An 18779-nucleotide genomic window follows, 5' to 3' on the forward strand; every position below is an offset into this window, starting at 1 on the left:
CTGGCAAGTAGAAATACTTGCGCTGATGGAGCTACCATATTTGTGCAATGTTGAATTCCACCAACAGTTTCTAGCAAAGTCTGAGAAATAAATTATTTTGTAGCCATGATGAAAGAGAGTAATGCAACTGTATGTTAGTTTCCCCGCAGTGAAATAGTATAATAGAATCATAGAACTGTGGAGTTAGAAGGTACCATGAAGATAATCTATTTCTAAAAAAAATATTTATTTGTATACTGCCTTATACCTGTAGACTAATCTAGTTCAACCCCCTGCAATGCAGAAATCTTTTGCCCAATGGGGGTTCAAATCCACAACCCTAAGTCTCATGCTCTACCAACTGAGCCATCTCAGTCAATGGATGTGGCAGTTGTTTGTTTTACCCAGATTGTAGCTCTGTTCTATGTATAAGATGAGCTCAGGTTTTGCTGCCTATCTAGAACCAAAATATATGACTAATTGTTTGGATTCCAAAACTGCATTGTTTATTATTGTTTTTGATTTTATGATGCAAGTTACGGTAATATTGGGGAAAGAGAGTGCAGATGGTTGCTTCACATCATAAGGGATTTATAAATGTTTGATTTCAACAATGTGATTATATAAATGATTAATAATGGAAATACTTAACTAGGTCCACATCATGTGGAAAGGCTCTGGTCCTCTGCTAAGATGTAAGCAATGAAGCATGAGGTAGTAAAGTTACTCACCACTGGAAACCTACAACCATGTTACAAACTCATGGGCAACTTAGCAAGAACATCTGTTGGAAATCAGAGGATTTGGAGTCAAGTGCAACATGGATCTTATAAATTGGCAAGGTAACTTCCATTTTCTAAAGTTATATACTCAATAGCTATTGCAAATCAGTAAAACAAGGAAGGAATCAATGCAAGTAATTGGCTTTTGCTCGGGAGTAGACAACAATATTTGCTTTGATTACTTGGGAAGCACGGTAAGCCAGATCTAATGTGAGAGAAAATGTGCACTGGTGATTGAGACTCCCCTTGCTAATGAAACAAACCACTACCTGAAGCCTTCACATAAATGTTGAACTTTGTGTTATTCCATGAAATTCATTTTCCCTATAAGCATTTGCTTATATAAACAGAAGACTGCACTTAAGGATGTTTTCAACTTAAGACCTGCAACCATGTTTTCAAGAGGACATATCAATATTGCATTATTAGTCATTTTTATTTCCAGCACAACATGTATTTCAGTGCCTCATGGAAAAGTAACTCCGTGAGACTGGTAAAGAGCCTAAATTAGGTGTAAGGAATGATAATGCACCTTAATGATTGTGATAGCATGAAAATTAAATCTAATCATGTTCCATTAAGCATGCTCTCACTTCCATTTTTACAAAATTATTTTATTATGGTTCCTCTACTGTCTATTGAAATAAGCTTTTACAGCAATTTAATTTTCTACTATAAACAACCCTCATTTTTCACAATGCATCCCCCTGAGATTAGAGAAGGATAATTTAAATTTCTCCAGTCTTGCAGCTATACTAAGGTAACAATTTGCAGAGGCGAAGATTTTGTTTTCCTATTTGCAGTAGAGATCATTAAGATATAATTAGACTCTTATTCATGAGTATGAGCATCCTTGCTATGGAGATGCCAGTCATCCAATCAGCATCCTCTGCACCTGTGTCGAATATGAAGGGCAGCAAGAATAATCCCCACTTCAGTCTCAGGGGAGTTCTGCATTAAATGAACTGCACTAGACATCTCTTTCTCCCTCTTTTGTTATTAATGGAATCTTATTCATGCCTCCAGTGTTTTCTCAGACTCCATTATTATCGATCAAAATTGCTAGACTATTTGCTTTTAGCAATATGCTGCTGCACTGCTACCCAGATGTGAGTCCTAACGACAACTACGTGTGGTGAATTTTAATCACAGCCTGTCTGAAACTGATCACAAGCAACTTATGCTATACAGAAAAAGGCAAACCAGTCTACTTACAAAATAACCCGTGGCTCTTTCAGAAACAGTATAAATATATGTAGGTCTTGTTTTTAAAACTCAATACTAACCCTGCCCCCCCCCCGCCCGCTACAAAAAAAGTTCTAGATTTAAAATGTATGACTTTAATTAGAATTTAAACCAGCATTTTAATACTTTTGCTGCTATGCTGAGGGAAAATAATGGTAAAAATAATGTAATAGAACTTTCATTCCTGAAGCCAGAGGCTTGGATCCAATGCTATCCTAGTGTGAGAAAAAAGCCACATCTGCTTGTGCAAGCAGGAGATTGCCCATTTCTTTTGATTTGTCCCCCAGCTGCCTGTCACAGCTGGGGCTTGAACAGTAAAGATGTGGCAGGAGAAAGAAGAATGGGATATGCCAGCAGCTAGCCCAGAAGTGCAAGTCAGAAGAACCCCAGGGCTAACCAGGAGGCAGGATCAAGAAGCAAGTGGAAAGCCAGGACTGAAGAACAAGTCAAACCTAAAGGACAAACAAGGAGACAGAAGATGAGTAAGGGAACTACTACAGAAAAGATCAATTATCTTGTTACTATCCTCTAGGCCTGTTTCAGAAATGGCAGACAGAAAAGGGCTTCCAGTGATGATCTCAGGGTCCAGTCATGTGGTAAAAGGTGGTCTTTTAGCCATATGTGTCCTGAGCCATATAAGGCTTTAAAGATCAAATCCAGTTCTTTGAGCGGAGCCCAGAAACAAACTTGCAGCTTCTGCAGTCAGGCCAACACTTCCAGAAATCTATTTTACAATGAATTTATGTTTGAAGATGATGGTGGAGTATACTCCTAACCTCTTGAGATGATGCTTCCCTAAAAAAAACCTGCTACCACAGTGCTCAACACTCATCTATCTGTGATATTTCTCCACTGGTTGATAAAATGTAGTGCCCCGGCCACCACCGCATTCTCACATATTTACAGATTGATAGCAAGCTGTGATGTGTTTTCCTGGCCCCTCTGAGAATGCAGGATTTTGAGAAGATCAGGGCAAAGGTCTTCTAGCTGCCCTGCCCTGACTATCTCATCTTGGCCTGTAACCCAAATACTTTCGAGACTTGGAAAAGGGACATGGAAGGGCAAGTGGACTGTTTCCATTTCCCCTTGCAGTCCTCTCTCCTGGCAGTGGAAAGAGCTTTCTTCTCATCCTGTGTTTCCACAAGATGTTCTCCCAGTGGTTCTTCAAATAGTTTGACACCTGAAAAGGGAAGGGTGGTCACCAGGGGCCTGGGATCCACCTTCCACTCCCACAACCAACTGTCCCAACATGCCAAAGTGGTAGCAGCCATAGACCTGGCCTTGAACTGCAGCGTATCCAGAGACGCATCAGGCATATGAGAGGCTTTCATAAGTCCATCCTTAATTGATTTACGGACATCCTGCTGTGATCCCAACCCCTCGGCTCATATATATCTGGCCCTAGCAAAGACTTAAGTGGTGACTGAAGACTTGAAGGCATCAGCCTCAAAATTCCTGCACAATGTGCTCACCACTAATTTATCATAGGAATCATTTGCACCCCTCTTTCCCCCTCATAAGGAGTGACAACAGAGAAACCAGGGCAACCACAGGCTACTGCAGTGCTGGAAATTGAACTGTTGCATAATTTTATTGGGGAAGGTATAATGCTTCCCAGCCAATCTAGGTTCAGTTTCAGCTTATCAGGACTGATCTACTACACCTTCCAAACACAATCAAAGGCTAGTGGAAAGGGCACTGTGACGGGTTTAGATGAAGCTGAAGGAAATACCTTTTCTACCCCAGAAGCCAAAGACTCATTAGAAGATTCAAGCTGCACTAGGATTTCCTCATTAAGCTGTAAAATCTGTCTAGCTTTATGCCAACAAGGCAGGATAAACATCTGAAGAAAAAAGCTTGCCCTGAGAGCTAGTGGACTCTAGCTCCTCCTCACATAACTGTCCCACTTCATTGCCTTCCATAGCAACCGATTGCTCAGATTCAGAAAGTGCATCCCCATCTGCTCTAGTTTGCTCTGTTGGTGCCACAATTTCTCCTAAATTGGATTCTATGTAATTGCCTTAGCTCCCGCCACAACCCACGTGTTGCCCTTCAACTGGAGAGAAACCAGGGGAGGATAGTGAGGAAAGAGATCCCACAGAACTGCAGTGGAAGGAGATCTGTGGCATCTCCTCCTTTTGTGGCTTTTAGATTTAAGCTTGTTTCTTTTTGCATTTCTTGCTTGTGAAAGAACTCTCTCAAGCGCCAAACTAATAGATTTAGAAGGAAGAGAATCCTTTTATCTTCTTCAGAGAACAACTCTCTTATCCACTGCAGGAATTTGGAGAAATGACCTCCCCAGGAAAAGGAGCACCAGTGAGGGCAAGCCACTCACCCCTTCAGTGGTGTGACTGCTGCCTTTGGAATTCAGATGTGCTGTGTACAGAATCAGACCGTCCATATTCAGAAGTGCTGTTTTCAGAAATTGCTCTGTTTTGGGCACTGGTATATGAAACACGGGACGCGGGTGGCACTGTGGGTAAAACCTCAGTGCCTAGGACTTGCCGATCGTATGGTCGGCAGTTCGAATCCCCGCGGCAGGGTGAGCTCCTGTCGTTCGGTCCCAGCTCCTGCCCACCTAGAAGTTCGAAAGCACCCTTAAGTGCAAGTAGATAAATAGGGACCACTTTATAGCGGGAAGGTAAACGGCATTTCCGTGTGCTGCGCTGGTGCAGCTTCGTCACGCTGGCCACGTGACCCGGAAGTGTCTTCGGACGGTGCCGGCTCACGGCCTCTAGAGCGAGATGAGCACACAACCCTAGAGTCGGACACGACTGGCCCGTACGGGCAGGGGTACCTTTACCTTTACCTTTATATGAAACACAGAGGAGGCCACCAAAGAGAACATATGCCTGCCAAAACCAAGCTCTTTCCAACAGAGTGAGAAGCAGCCCTCTGATAAGCGCTTCACAAAATTCTATGGCAAAGGAGCTGTGATGAGCTTGAGGGAAATCACCCCACTTGAGGTAGAATTGTGGAAAGATTTGCTGTGATCAAAGACCAGCGCTCTACAGAGGTCTCAAGGAAAACCGCTAAATGTGGAATAAAGTCACCACAATCCTGCTGGGTTTCACCGAGGTAGCAAGACTAATCATTACTAGCAGAAATAATGATGATAATGATGCAGGGTGATGAGGTCTAACCCTTCCCTCCCCAACCACCACCCTGACAAACAATGCCCATAGTCAGCCTTACAAAAGGCAGAGTTGAAAGCTTAATTTCTAACAGTACTTGAAGTGTGTGGAGGATTTTTGTTGGGATCGTGGTTGGAGAGGGAAGAGTTAAATATTCCCTCCCTGTGCACAATTGTCCCAATGAACATTTTCCTCCTTCTCTCAATTTGTTTGAAACCACAGATGCTACTATATACTATGCATTTAATACAATGCATAATTAGGCTCTTAGTATATTGAAATGCTAAGGTTCAAGGCATCTTTTGCATTTTAGAAAATAACATTAGAATTTACTTCTCCAGTTTAGTGAAATTAAACCAGAAATAAATTTAATCTGTGGACAGATGCCTTCTTCACATAAATGACGAGGAAGGCATTTAGTCATCTGTGCAAATGCACCTTTTCTGTATGTACACAGGTACTTGGTATGTACCTGACCTTTCGAAAATGAAATCTCCCTCTAAATTATTGAATCCTCTATGCAATATATTTAGAGTGGTGCATACCATTTGGATTCTACCAGACTTCAAAATAAAGATAATTAACTGAAGTATAACACAGAAATGTGTTCGTATAATGGCAGCACCATTAACCTGGAAACATTATCCCAGGTATTAATTAATTACAAAAGGTTTAATAAGATTGAGAGGTTTATAATTAGCTCATAACTTCTCCCGTATTGAAACATCTATCCACACAACAAATGTTAATTCTTTGAGAACACAGTATCAAATGATCATCATAGCAGCTATCAGACTAAGTTATGAACTAGGAAGTTCCCTGTTTAAATCTGCTATCTGCCACAAATTAAGTAGATCATCTTAGGCAAGGCACTATCTCCCAGTCTCAGTCATCCTCAGCTGTAATATGAAGACTAGTAATAGAATCATAGAATCATAGAGTTGGAAGAGACCACAAGGGCCTTCGAGTCCAACCCCCTGCCAAGCAGGAAACACCATCAGAGCACTCCTGACATGTGGTTGTCAAGCCTCTGCTTAAAGACCTCCAAAGAAGGAGACTCCACCACACTCCTTGGCAGCAAATTCCACTGTCGAACAGCTCTTACTGTCAGGAAGTTCTTCCTAATGTTTAGGTGGAATCTTCTTTCTTGTAGTTTGGAACCATTGCTCCGTGTCCGCTTCTCTGGAGCAGCAGAAAACAACCTTTCTCCCTCCTCTATGTGACATCCTTTTATATATTTGAACATGGCTATCATATCACCCCTTAACCTCCTCTTCTCCAGGCTAAACATGCCCAGCTCCCTCAGCCGTTCCTCATAAGGCATCGTTTCCAGGCCTTTGACCATTTTGGTTGCCCTCCTCTGGACACGTTCCAGTTTGTCAGTGTCCTTCTTGAACTGTGGTGCCCAGAACTGGACACAGTACTCCAGGTGAGGTCTGACCAGAGCAGAATACAGTGGCACTATTACTTCCCTTGATCTAGATGCTATACTCCTATTGATGCAGCCCAGAATTGCATTGGCTTTTTTAGCTGCCGCGTCACACTGTTGGCTCATGTCAAGTTTGTGGTCAACCAAGACTCCTAGATCCTTTTCACATGTACTGCTCTCAAGCCAGGTGTCACCCATCTTGTATTTGTGCCTCTCATTTTTTTTGCCCAAGTGCAATACTTTACATTTCTCCCTGTTAAAATTCATCTTGTTTGTTTTGGCCCAGTTCTCTAATCTGTCAAGGTCGTTTTGAAGTGTGATCCTGTCCTAGGGGTGTTAGCCACCCCTCCCAGTTTGGTGTCATCTGCAAATTTGATCAGGATGCCCTTGAGTCCATCATCCAAGTCGTTGATAAAGATGTTGAATAAGACCGGGCCTAAGACAGAACCCTGTGGCACCCCACTAGTCACTCTTCTCCAGGATGAAGAGGAACCATTGATGAGCACCCTTTGGGTTCGGTCAGTCAGCCAGTTACAAATCCACTGAGTGGTAGCATAGTCAAGTCCGCATTTTACCAGCTTCTTTACAAGAATATCATGGGGCATCTTGTCAAATGCATTGCTGAAATCAAGGTAGGCTACATCCACTGCGTTCCCTTCATCTACCAGGCTTGTAATTCCGTCAAAAAACGAGATCAGGTTAGTCTGACATGACTTATTTTTCAGAAATCCATGCTGACTATTGGTGATCACAGCATTCCTTTCTAGGTGCTCACAGACTGTTTGCTTAATGATCTGCTCCAGAATCTTCCCTGGTATTGATGTCAGACTGACTGGGCGGTAATTATTTGGATCCTCTCTTTTCCCCTTTTTGAAAATAGGGACAACATTTGCCCTCCTCCAGTCTAATACTGACTTACTATAAGGCTGTGGTGTGAAACCTTTAGCCTGCAGGCCTGTGTAGGCCTGGTCTAAATCCCAATTAGACCCACATAATCACACCTGCCTTTCCCATACCCTGACATCATGTGTGGGGCAGGTACAGATGTGGCTACAAAGGATCAATTTGGAGCTTAAGGTGAGTGACAGACAGTGTATTGGGATTAGCTGCACTAGGGAGTTCCCCACTGGGTGGCGTATAAGAGACCAGACAGTATTAAAGGTACTTTGGGCCCAAGGGAATGAACACAAGAATCCTGAACCTCAAATTGGCAAATGGTGCAGCTCTAAGCAGCAAAGTAACATGTTGCCAGTAACCTGCAGCTTTGGACTGGATCCAAGGGGCAACCCCACATAAAACATGATGCGAAATCAATGTTTGACAACCCAATATGCATAGACCACTATGGTCAGGCTATCATGGTTCAGAAATGGTTGCAGCTGGTGTACCAGTTGGAGCTGATAAAAAGCACTGCTGGCCACAGAGGTCACTCTAGTGACAGAGATCAATCAAGGAATACTCCCAGACTGCGTACCTTACAAGGGAGTGAAGTCCCATTTAGAACAGGTAATTTGACCCACAAGGCCTCAGTATTTCAGAATTCAAGCTCAGTTTATTGACCCTTATCCAGTCCAACACTGCAGCCACCCACCAGTATGCACAAGCTCCCGACTCAGATGTAATGGAGAAGTAAGAGTTGGGTAGCATCAGTGTACTGAGGACACCTTGCTTCCAAACACCCAGTGACTGCTCCCAACAGCTTCACAGAGATGTTGAACTGCACTGCTGACAAAATAGTGTGGTGCCCCATAGTGAAAACACCATGGAGCTGAAGAGCCTTCTTCCAAGACTACTTTCTGGACACAATCCTGCAGCTAGGAGCAGAACCGCTGCAACACAGTGCTACTGATACCCACCCCACAGATTCAGTCCAGGAGGGTATCATGTTCAATGGTACTGAAGACCACTGGGGGATCATGCAGAAGGAGCAGGGTTGCACTCCATCAGGGCAAACAAAGCTATACATACAATGTATAACAGAAATGATGTCACTGGGCTTATTGTGAACCTTTCAAAATTCAGTGAACTTTTGTGGTAACTACAAATAAAGCTTTGCCAATAAAACACATATTAAGAAAAAGTGAGGTGCTGTTATTTCAAGTTATTCTGATCTTGGGTGTAGCTGGCCATCGTTCAGGCTATGATGATAAATATAGAAAAAAATGAGCTTTTTAAAGAACATTTAATTTACCTTGTTACAACCTTTTCATAGACAGAGCTTCAAATTAGAGATTTGAAAGAATTTCCCCCAAGGATGTAGTTTAATTTGAAAATATAATTAACTTTGGAATAATTATTGCTACCACTTCACTCCTTCCAACTTCCCTAGAGAAAAAGCAAACTTTTGCTTGGTACCCATGAAATGAGAAAGTCATTGTAATTTTACAGCGTTTAAGGAGTACCAAGGAAGACATAATAGAATTCTATTGCTCAAGGAACAGAAAGGCAAATTTACAACAAAACACTCAAGCGGATTTTGTAAAGAAATAAATATTCTGCTAATCTTTAAATTATTTTCCAAAAGCCAAAACCTCCAATTAAATTTTTGCTTGCTGTGCTGTTATCAGTTACTCCAATTCTGAAAGTTTTGCATACTATAGCACCTTAGTAATTTAGCTAGTCTGTCCACTCCCTACCCTGCAATTCGAATAAATAATGTTGCCAATTAGTTCTAGCGAAACATGTTGGAAACATACTCTTTTTGTCAGATGTTACAACTAACCTGCTCATTCATTAGAAGGAGCATGGTTCTCTGGATAGAACAATTCATATGTATACAATCAATCCTCTGCCCTCAGTTTATTCTTCCTTCTCATTGGAACCACCACCAGCATAGCTGCCAACCAGGATTTCTAGGTTGTGCAAGTCCCCATAAGCAGTGATGCTGCTGGTAACACATGCAGCAAGCAAGCGGAAGTATTTTTCCCATGCAATAGGTACACAGCTAATATGAATTTCCTGGCTCACCACAACTTACAGGGATGTTATAAGTTACATCTGGAGGGCCCCAGCTAACACTGCCAATAACATCTGGACGGTTCCTCACCCCTGTTCCAAGCCATATATATATTACATTGTGCAGCAAGAGGTCAGTCTGCAAAGTTAGGTGTGATGTTACTCTCCAGAGGGATTGGGACAGGACTGGTAGGGTTAAATGCAGGGTGGCCAATGAGAGGCAGAGCCAACTAATTCTAGTTTTGTTCCCATTCGTGTGCCAGGCAGTGGAACAGCCTCCACTGCCTGGCACATAGTTTGCAGGAAAACTGTAGGATTTTTGCTTTATTTTCACATGAAAAGTCCCTAAGACGGTTGGATGGTGCTTGTATGCCTCCTTCCAGCAACTCCTGCAGCCAAGCTGGTGCGCTGCTCTGCTTTCCTTTGAACCACATCAGCAAGGCCGAGAGGCGGGTCTTGCTGTCTGGGTACCCAGGACCTCCATACACACTGCTTAGGTTTGTGCCCCAAGGAGGTCACTTTTGTTGTTGTTTAGTCGTTTAGTCGTGTCCGACTCTTCGTGACCCCATGGACCAGAGCACGCCAGGCACTCCTGTCTTCCACTGCCTCCCGCAGTTTAGTCAAACTCATGCTGGTAGCTTCAAGAACACTGCCCAACCATCTTGTCCTCTGTCATCCCCTTCTCCTTGTGCCCTCCATCTTTCCCAACATCAGCGTCTTTTCCAGGGAGTCTTCTCTTCTCATGAGGTGGCCAAAGTATTGGAGCCTCAGCTTCACGATCTGTCCTTCCAGTGAGCACTCAGGGCTGATTTCCTTAAGAATGGAGAGGTTTGATCTTCTTGCAGTCCATGGGACTCTCAAGAGTCTCCTCCAGCACCATAATTCAAAAGCAGGTCACTTAGGTGCTGCTAATGCAGCTGTTTGACTTCCAGAGGCACATTTCATTTTCTCTTGAGACAGATGCCAACAGCAACAACTCCTGAGCCACATGGCAACTTTGGGCTCTCGGGCTTTCACTTCATTCTGGGCCTGTAGCTCAGGCTTGACTCTTTATGCATCTATGATTTTGAGGGCAGAGGGGTGGTTTGACTGCTCCCTCTGCCTGCTTCCCTAAATCTTCAGCCAATGGGTTTGTTCTCAAAGGAGTCTGAGTCTGGCTCCAAGTCAGGGTTAGGCATGACAATCTACAGTATATTGAGAATATGAAAGAACTTTCTCTAGTATATATCACAACAAAATCAGTCTAATAAGACTGCACAGCCTTTTTGAAATAATGACATGCCCACTGAAGTAGCATATTAACAAGCAGACCATCATAATTAAATAATGCTTTAAGGTTATGTTAAAATCAAATTCTGTAAAATATATTCTCACCAGAATTACTTGAAAAATAGCTGGAACAAGATGAATTTCTTCAACAAGGCTGTAAAAAAACCCCAGAAACCCAAATTAAACCATTGAACATGAAACAGTGTGACAAAGTCTTTGTTGCTAAAATCTGTGACCCAGAACCTCAGCCCCTGACTACCTCTTCATTTAAATAAGTTCTACCACAGCTATTAAAACATAAGAAATCCAATACTGCTTTAAAAATTACTTCTTGGTCTACCTTACAGATGTGAAGCAAGTGAGTGGAACAGTAAGTAAATTAATATTTTTTTAAAGGCAGATATTAAAATGCATTAAGTCCATCAAATGGGCAATGGAGGCAGTAAAATAATTTGAAGTAATAGGCTACAGTGGATATACTTAAATTAACACACATACACTGAAGCAGCTTTTTATGTATGCTTCATTAGCTATTTTATCTTCTCTGCTTTAATATATTCAAGTATATTAGAATCACATACTGTGTATCTGAGAAGTGATTAACCACCAGGTTTCAGATAAAGGACATTCAACTTTATGACAACAGAGAGCTACAGAAGCCATTAAAAAACTGTTTAAATATGGGAACTTGACCAATTGGCCTTAAACTTCTACCACCTCAAATGTGCTTCCAAGTTCCCTTCTTTTGCCATGTTACTCCTTAGGGACTTATTTTGCCTCATTTGTCCCTAGTTTTCTGACTCTGCTGTGCTCTCCTACAATTCAGGAGATGAATTTTACCTGAGTTCAGAGAAAAATAATAAAAAATAAACATTTTTTATTGATAGATTCATTTTTCCCAAGTGTCTCGTGAAACTGGGGGGGGGGGGCAGATGTAACTGTTCCTTGTTGATATATTCAATAAAGGCTCACCAAATCTCCCATGTAGATTTCAAAGTATTCATATCTCCAAACTTAATATTGACTAAGGTGTTGTACATAGCTGTAACAAGCCCTTTCCCCGTGGGGCCTATATTCAAAATATACTCCCTAATTATGTAAGAGTATGTGTAGCATGTATGAGGACCACAGAATTGTTGATGAAATTGAAACCACCCTATGGCCATTCATTCCTTGAGTCACCATTTGTAGCTGTTCTTTGGTGGGTGGGTCATTATTTTTTGTCCCCCAAACCCTCTCAATCTATAATAACCGTTAGATCCAAATTTATATTTCTACTTAGAATTAACAGTTTGAGTCTTTCTGTAAGAATAGTTCTCTTCTTAAGTAAGTGACAGTACAATCCTAAAGATGATCATGCAGAAATAAGTCCCACCATATTCAATGATGTTTACTTTGTAGTAAATGTGTTTATGATTGAGAAAATACAGGAAAATGTAATCTGATGGCCCGAATACTAGTTCTTTGAGTTCAAGAGGGTTTTAGACTCATTTTTCTAAACAGCAGGAACCTACACTACATGGCTCACAACAGTTAAAACTGAAGGAAGTTTCAAAAGCAGTTTACAATATGACATAGCAAGGGTCAGCTGATCTAAGGTGAGGAGTCTGGCTCACAGAAGTAGTGAACGTACAATTGGATTACCTTGTAAAAACGGGGCTATACTCTGTAAGGGCAACTAACAGCTTTAGAGCATAAGCAGGTACTGGGTCAGGTGCCATTAGAATTTGCTCAAACCTAGAACAAAAGAAAGAACAACCTTGTGAAACACAAATGTAACTATTTCACCCATCATTTTCTGCAGGAAAATATGCTAGCAGTTGATCAAGTGAACTTCCCCTTAATCTGTCCACTCATACATCCTTCTACTGACTTATCTACTTGTACAATTTTTTTGAAGGGAAAGCTATGTGTTTTGAACAGCAGAAAAATCAATTTTCTGCTAGTCTTTTGTAACAGGATGACCCTATTAGCAGTAGCAGGATTTGCCTGGGCAGCTTCTAAAGTTCAAGCCAATTTTCTATCTGCTCAGCAGTAGGTTTTATTATTAATTTGAGTATATTTTTTGTAATTATCGTTTGCTTTTTTGTCCTCTTTTTTACTCATAGTTGATGTATGCTTGAAACCACTCTGCGACACTTTTCAGTTGAAGGAAAATTGGACTAATTAGGACAACCCATATATATTATAGTTGAAGAAGCAAAATAACTTGTTTTTTTTTTTAAATCAAACTCGGAGGATTAGAGGAAACCTTGTTTCTCTTTAGGAAGAGCCAGGCAGATTGTAAAATGGTTATGCAAACTTGGGTGTCCTGCAGCTGTGTTGTTTCTACAATAAATATAGTGAAGGACTGTATAAAATCTCTTATACCGAGACATCTGGCAGAAAAATGTGCGACACTGTTTATTAATCCGACTGCAGTTCAGAAATGTGCAGCCAAAACAGATTGGTTATAGAATTAGTTTTGATTAGAAAAACTGTTCTGTACTTACTGAGGCAGCAATGAGTCTTTAATGAGAGACAGAAGTTTGTTGTTTGAGTTAAGGTTCTCTTTCTCTTCAGCCATGACCTCGTGGCTCACAAGCAGTGATGTGGTTTCTGAGAGCAACCGCAAGCTGAAGAGTCTCCACTCCACTAAAGAAGAAGAAAGGAATCAATGTGCCAAGAATGTGTCCGCACCGATGCTTAATTAAAGCAAAATGGGTATTTCAGTTGATGTGGCCATATATTTACCATTTTGACTGGAGACCAAAGAAACTAAGGGTGGGAGGATGTAATCCATAACCTAAAGGAAGGCATGATAAAGATCTGGCTTCAATTATACAGACATAACAATATTTCATGTATACGGCAATCCACGTTTATTTCCCAATTATAATAAATTACAATTCATAAATAGAGAAACCAACTTCACTCAGGTAAATTGTTTCAGTATTACAAATAAGAATATGTTGGTATTTTTTTTAAAAAATGCACCAATTCTTAACTGAACACCAGCATAGATTTTCAAGATAATTGGCATTGAATTTTAGGAAAGAAAATACTAACTTCAGTGGCACAATGTTGCTTATTTAAGATACAGGCTTGAAGTCTCTGCATCATTCAATAAGGCATTCAGCTCACAAAGTTTGGAAATGAAGTACCTCAGCTAGAACTCAGTCCACCTGCCAGAAACATGGTGGTCCTTAAAGCAACAGTTGTAGCAGTGGGTCAGGGGAGCAATTCACCCCCCCATCTCTTGTGGCAGAATTGGCTTGGAAGCATAAGTGGGCAAAGTAGGGGATGGATTCCTTGCTTCTGCTATATATTCTGATTGTGGCCATTTTCTACCCAAAGTCCCAGTTTAAGAGCTTCTGGGCCACAAAGGTCCTCAGCTCCCCTAAAGGGCTTGACACATTGGTCCATGCTCTGGTGGGCTCAAAACCTCAGTCCAATGCCCTACTGGTGAGCCCAGCAACTGCGCCCTACATCATGCATGACTTAAGTGCTCTGGAACTAAACTACAGTTGTAGCCTAAATAAACCAACACAAACCTCTTGTTGTGTATTGCTCCTTGGACCCCAGGACTTTCCTGTGCATGGTAGCACAAAATGACGGCAAATAAATGACTGTAATGACTACTGATGTTTACTTGAGCAGGACTAATTTGTACTTAATTTATAAGTAATTTTCCTTGACAAGGTTTTGTAGTGTGAAAAAAAATCTAAATAATCAACTCTAATTACATAATACTGAACATGCTCATACGTACATGAAATGCCTATAGATTAACTCAATTACTGGCTGCAGACCTTATCATTCTGGTCCATTAGTTTGAAGAGAACATCACGTCCATATATTAATTCCCATTTCCTTAATTTCCTATTGCAAGCAATTTTGCTCCTCTCTACAAACTATTATTCACCACCCAAGGTAGCTTAAAAACTATTTTACTTCATGAAAACAAAGAACTCTGTTGACACTAACTAGCTTAACCTCTGGGACTAATCTTAGACACACATTTCTAGTCAGAGAAAAGGATATCCTATTAAGAAGTTTTATATTTGAAGTATTGATCTGGAACCTTGAACATGTCTAGCTTCAATATAACAAGAAAGCATTAAGCTCCTTTGGGTGCTCAGCATTTATATTCATGGATTTCAAGTCATGCTCAACCACCACCAATTAGAAGACATCCCTGGAGTGAAAGTATTTCTTTAAAAAAAATCCAACATTATATATATATCATGCAAATGAATTACTGCACAATGCCGCTAAGACTTATATTCCAATAATTACAGTTACACACCTTTTGAGTGACAGAGCACTACTGCAGTTCATGCCACTAACTAACACATGGAAAGGTCATGAACAAGTCATTATGGACCTCTGTATCACCTCTCTAACATACATTTGTAGAAGACTGTCACCATGTGGTAGTTTGTGTGACTGTCGAGAGATGGTGCTTGCCCTATGAACTATAGTGTGACACTGTGAGGAAGAGGAGGCTGATAAGGACAGGAGGTGGTGGTGAGATGACAGCAGGAGGAGGAGGGCAAGGAGGAGGAGGGATGGGGGCTGAAGGAGGTGAGGAAGCTGAGGAAGAAAAGGAAGAGCAGGAGGCTGAGGAGTTGTTGACTGAGGGGGAGGCCGATAGGAGGGAACAAGGACTTGATGAGATGGGAAGAGCAACAGGGACAGCCCCATTTGTCTAACTATGCTGCCCACCCCCTCAGCCATGTAGAATTGTGGGTACTTTCTGAGAGCCAGTGTGGTGTAGTGGTTAAGAGCGGTAGTCTCGTAATCTGGGGAACCAGGTTCGTGTCTCCACTCCTCCACATGCAGCTGCTGGGTGACCTTGGGCCAGTCACACTTCTTTGAAGTCTCTCAGCCCCACTCACCTCACAGAGTGTTTGTTGTGGGGGAGGAAGGGAAAGGAGAATGTTAGCCGCTTTGAGACTCCTGAAGGGGAGTGAAAGGCGGGATATCAAATCCAAACTCTTCTTCTTCTTCTTCTTCTTTTCAATTCCTCTGTTCTTGGGTAGAGAGACAGAGGAGGATCTCTCTCACTCTGTGTGTGTGTTGGGGAGGGAGATGCTCTTGGGTAGAGAAAGGGAGATAAGGCTATAGTGACCCTCTAAGGGATGCGGGTGGCGCTGTGGGTTAAACCACAGAGCCTAGGACTTGCTGATCAGAAGTTTGGCGGTTCGAATCCCCGTGACGGGGTGAGCTCCCATTGCTCGGTCCCTGCTCCTGCCAACCTAGCAGTTCGAAAGCACGTCAAAGTGCAAGTAGATAAATAGGTACCGCTCGGTGGGAAGGTAAACGGCGTTTCCGTGCACTGCTCTGGTTCGCCAGAAGCGGCTTAGCCATGCTGGCCACATGACCCGGAAGCTGTACGCCGGCTCCCTCAGCCAATAAAGCGAGATGAGCGCCGCAACCCCAGAGTCGGTCACAGCTGGACCTAATGGTCAGGGGTCCCTTTATCCTTTACCTTTAAGGATATAAATACAGCGGTACCTTGGTTCTCAAATTTAATCCATTCCAGCAGTCCGTTCGACTCCCAAAATGGTTCAAAAACGATTGGCTGCAGGAACTTCTTGCACTTAATCTGAAGCCATGGAAGCCGTGTTGGATGTTCGGCTTCCAAAAAAACGTTCACAAACTAGAACACTCACTTCCAAGTTTGCAGTGTTCAGGAGCCAAGCCATTTGGGAACCAAGGTACCACTGTACTTCTAAAGGAATAAATAAAATTATACACAACTGCCCCACCCCCTCTCCACCTGAGTCAAACATAGTTCAGTCACTTTCCTTTTTACCCCCAGCACTTCATTTCTGACCCTAAATAACTCCTAATGATCTGGAAATACTGAAGTCATTAGTGAGAGTTGAGGCACTAAGCATGCATGTGGCATCAGAACTTACCGTTGAGTGGTAAAGCGTTAACAACACTGGATGTTGCATTATTGCTTCAAATACTGACAAAGCAGTCTTAACTAGTTCTTCTGAAGCTGTTTGACCTGTTGGCGGATGAGAAAAAATTGTAGTACATCTCTTTTGCAAGAGAAGAAAAATGATTTTATATAAAGGGCATGATTGATATCATAGTTATACTTACCTATTGCTCCATCTATGTTAGTTTCTCCTGAATTTATTAATTTGACAAAACCCTGAAGAGAAAAATAAGACACAAAAAGAGAAAGGTTAACAAAGACCTATGGCTTTGTTAAATAAATGTGTATAAAATAAAGGCCACATAGCAATAACAGTAGATTAAGGTTAAAGGTTTTGTGACACAATGGCAGGATCTCCACAGAGAGATCATAATTTAAGCCTCTTTAGCACATTTACAGTACAATGCAATCCTATTCAAGTCTACACAAGAGCTACTGTATTCAACAGGATCTATTCTCAGGTATCTAAGTATAAGACTGCAACCTTAATTATTGAAATTCAACATAAGACTTCTAGAAAACACAATTTTCTCTTATTTGTGCCATCTTTTTTATCTCCCCACATAATTCATACTTTATGGGTAGACTTATGTGTAAGTAGAGAAAACTGTACCCTACTACATTTTAAGGATAACCTAAATAAATCATCCTTCTGAGGAGCAGCAAAAATAAAATATTAATGCTCTGGGATAAGTAAATACTTTGCTATTATTCCCTCTTCTCTTGTGCCACTTAATTTATTTCCATTTTTCTGATTCAATTTAATACATAGAAAACATTTTATAGGGATGCAAGAGGTATGTCACTGATGCCACAGAAATAGTAATCCACATAATTTAAATATATATGTTATATATAAATTATCAGGTCATTTACATGGCTACCTTTTCAGTACTGAGAGATGCATAGGGGAAAGCATCATCTGATAAAAAAAATGATCCTGGCACACTGATGATAAATGAGCAACAACTTGATACATTTATTTATAGCCCCCTCTCTTTTTCAACAAAAAACCCTACTGTTTAACAAAAGAAATATAAAATAGAAATGGGTCAAAGCAGATCAATAGAAGGGACACCATTTCCCATCTCTGCAAACTGATTGGCCACTGATGGCATTCCACAGAGGAACTGTATCAAGGGTACATATAAAAATGCACAGCAACTAACTGCACATCCAGTAGCCCATTTCACATGCAGAAACACCTTCAAACGCATGCAACATCACAAATCAAACAAACACAAAGAATACTGTGTCTTATGCAAACATGCATAAAGTAGTTTTTCACAAACACAAACATGTATTGTCTTTCATTGCTGTAGCCTACTCTTTATAATTAGAGCGACTTTCCTTTTGACTCCAACATGGGAGCTGCGATCTGTCCAATATGTGGATGAATACCTGCCCTTGGCTAAATCACTGATTAAAACAGGAACTTATACTGAACCATACAGGAAATTACTGGTTTTCTGTAAAGTCAAAATCTCCTTGATTCGTCCACTTTTGGTGTTCAGCAGTCGCCTCATATGAGAGGAGGTGTGAGAATGTGACCCCCCCTACCCCCAGGAACAACCTCAGCAAAGGGACAATAAAGAAGGGTAAATTTGAAGAAACCTGGTAGCCTTTCCTAACCTTTCTAAAGCAACCTGGATGTACTAGACGTCCACCAAATGGCCACTTTTCGTTTCGGTCAGCCCATAATCCCAGATACTAAGTTTTTATTATCTTCAGGAAACCCACCCTTTCACAGTAGTTTTGCTCAGTGGGTGTTTCTTTCCATTTTGCTCTTGCATGTGTTTGCAATATACTTGTAATTTCTATTGTCCTTATCTTTATTTCTTTTGACTGTTATTGTTAGGTTGATGTTGAAAACTAATTTTAAAAATTACACACACAGGGGGGTGGGAGAGAGAGAGAGACAGACAGAGAGAGAGAGAGACAGAGAGAACTGGGAGACATGGATGCTTTCCTGAGGCAGTTTCCAAGGTATTAGACCTTGGAGCCAGAATCTAAGGCTATCTGACTTTTAGAAGACACCTGAAGGCAGCCCT

The 18779-nt window shown here is 41.4% G+C and overlaps 1 protein-coding gene across 5 annotated transcripts in view; it reads right to left on the reverse strand.

Annotated features, from left to right (window-relative positions):
* Window positions 1-18779, reverse strand: part of ULK4 (unc-51 like kinase 4) — a gene marked incomplete at its 3' end in the record, with an annotated part of 169697 nt that overhangs the window by 91238 nt on the left and 59680 nt on the right. For all 5 annotated transcript variants that reach the window (XM_079947173.1, XM_079947175.1, XM_079947172.1 and 2 more), the window contains exons 26-31: window positions 16893-16944; window positions 16700-16794; window positions 13527-13578; window positions 13286-13427; window positions 12438-12530; window positions 10899-10947 (exon numbers count right to left, since the gene is read on the reverse strand). In XM_079947173.1, coding sequence (XP_079803299.1) covers window positions 10899-10947; window positions 12438-12530; window positions 13286-13427; window positions 13527-13578; window positions 16700-16794; window positions 16893-16944 — 483 coding nt within the window. The remainder of the gene's footprint in view (window positions 1-10898; window positions 10948-12437; window positions 12531-13285; window positions 13428-13526; window positions 13579-16699; window positions 16795-16892; window positions 16945-18779) is intronic.

This window comes from Podarcis cretensis, assembly GCF_951804945.1.
Source record: "Podarcis cretensis genome assembly, chromosome: 12".
Classification (NCBI taxonomy): Eukaryota; Metazoa; Chordata; class Lepidosauria; order Squamata; family Lacertidae; genus Podarcis; species Podarcis cretensis.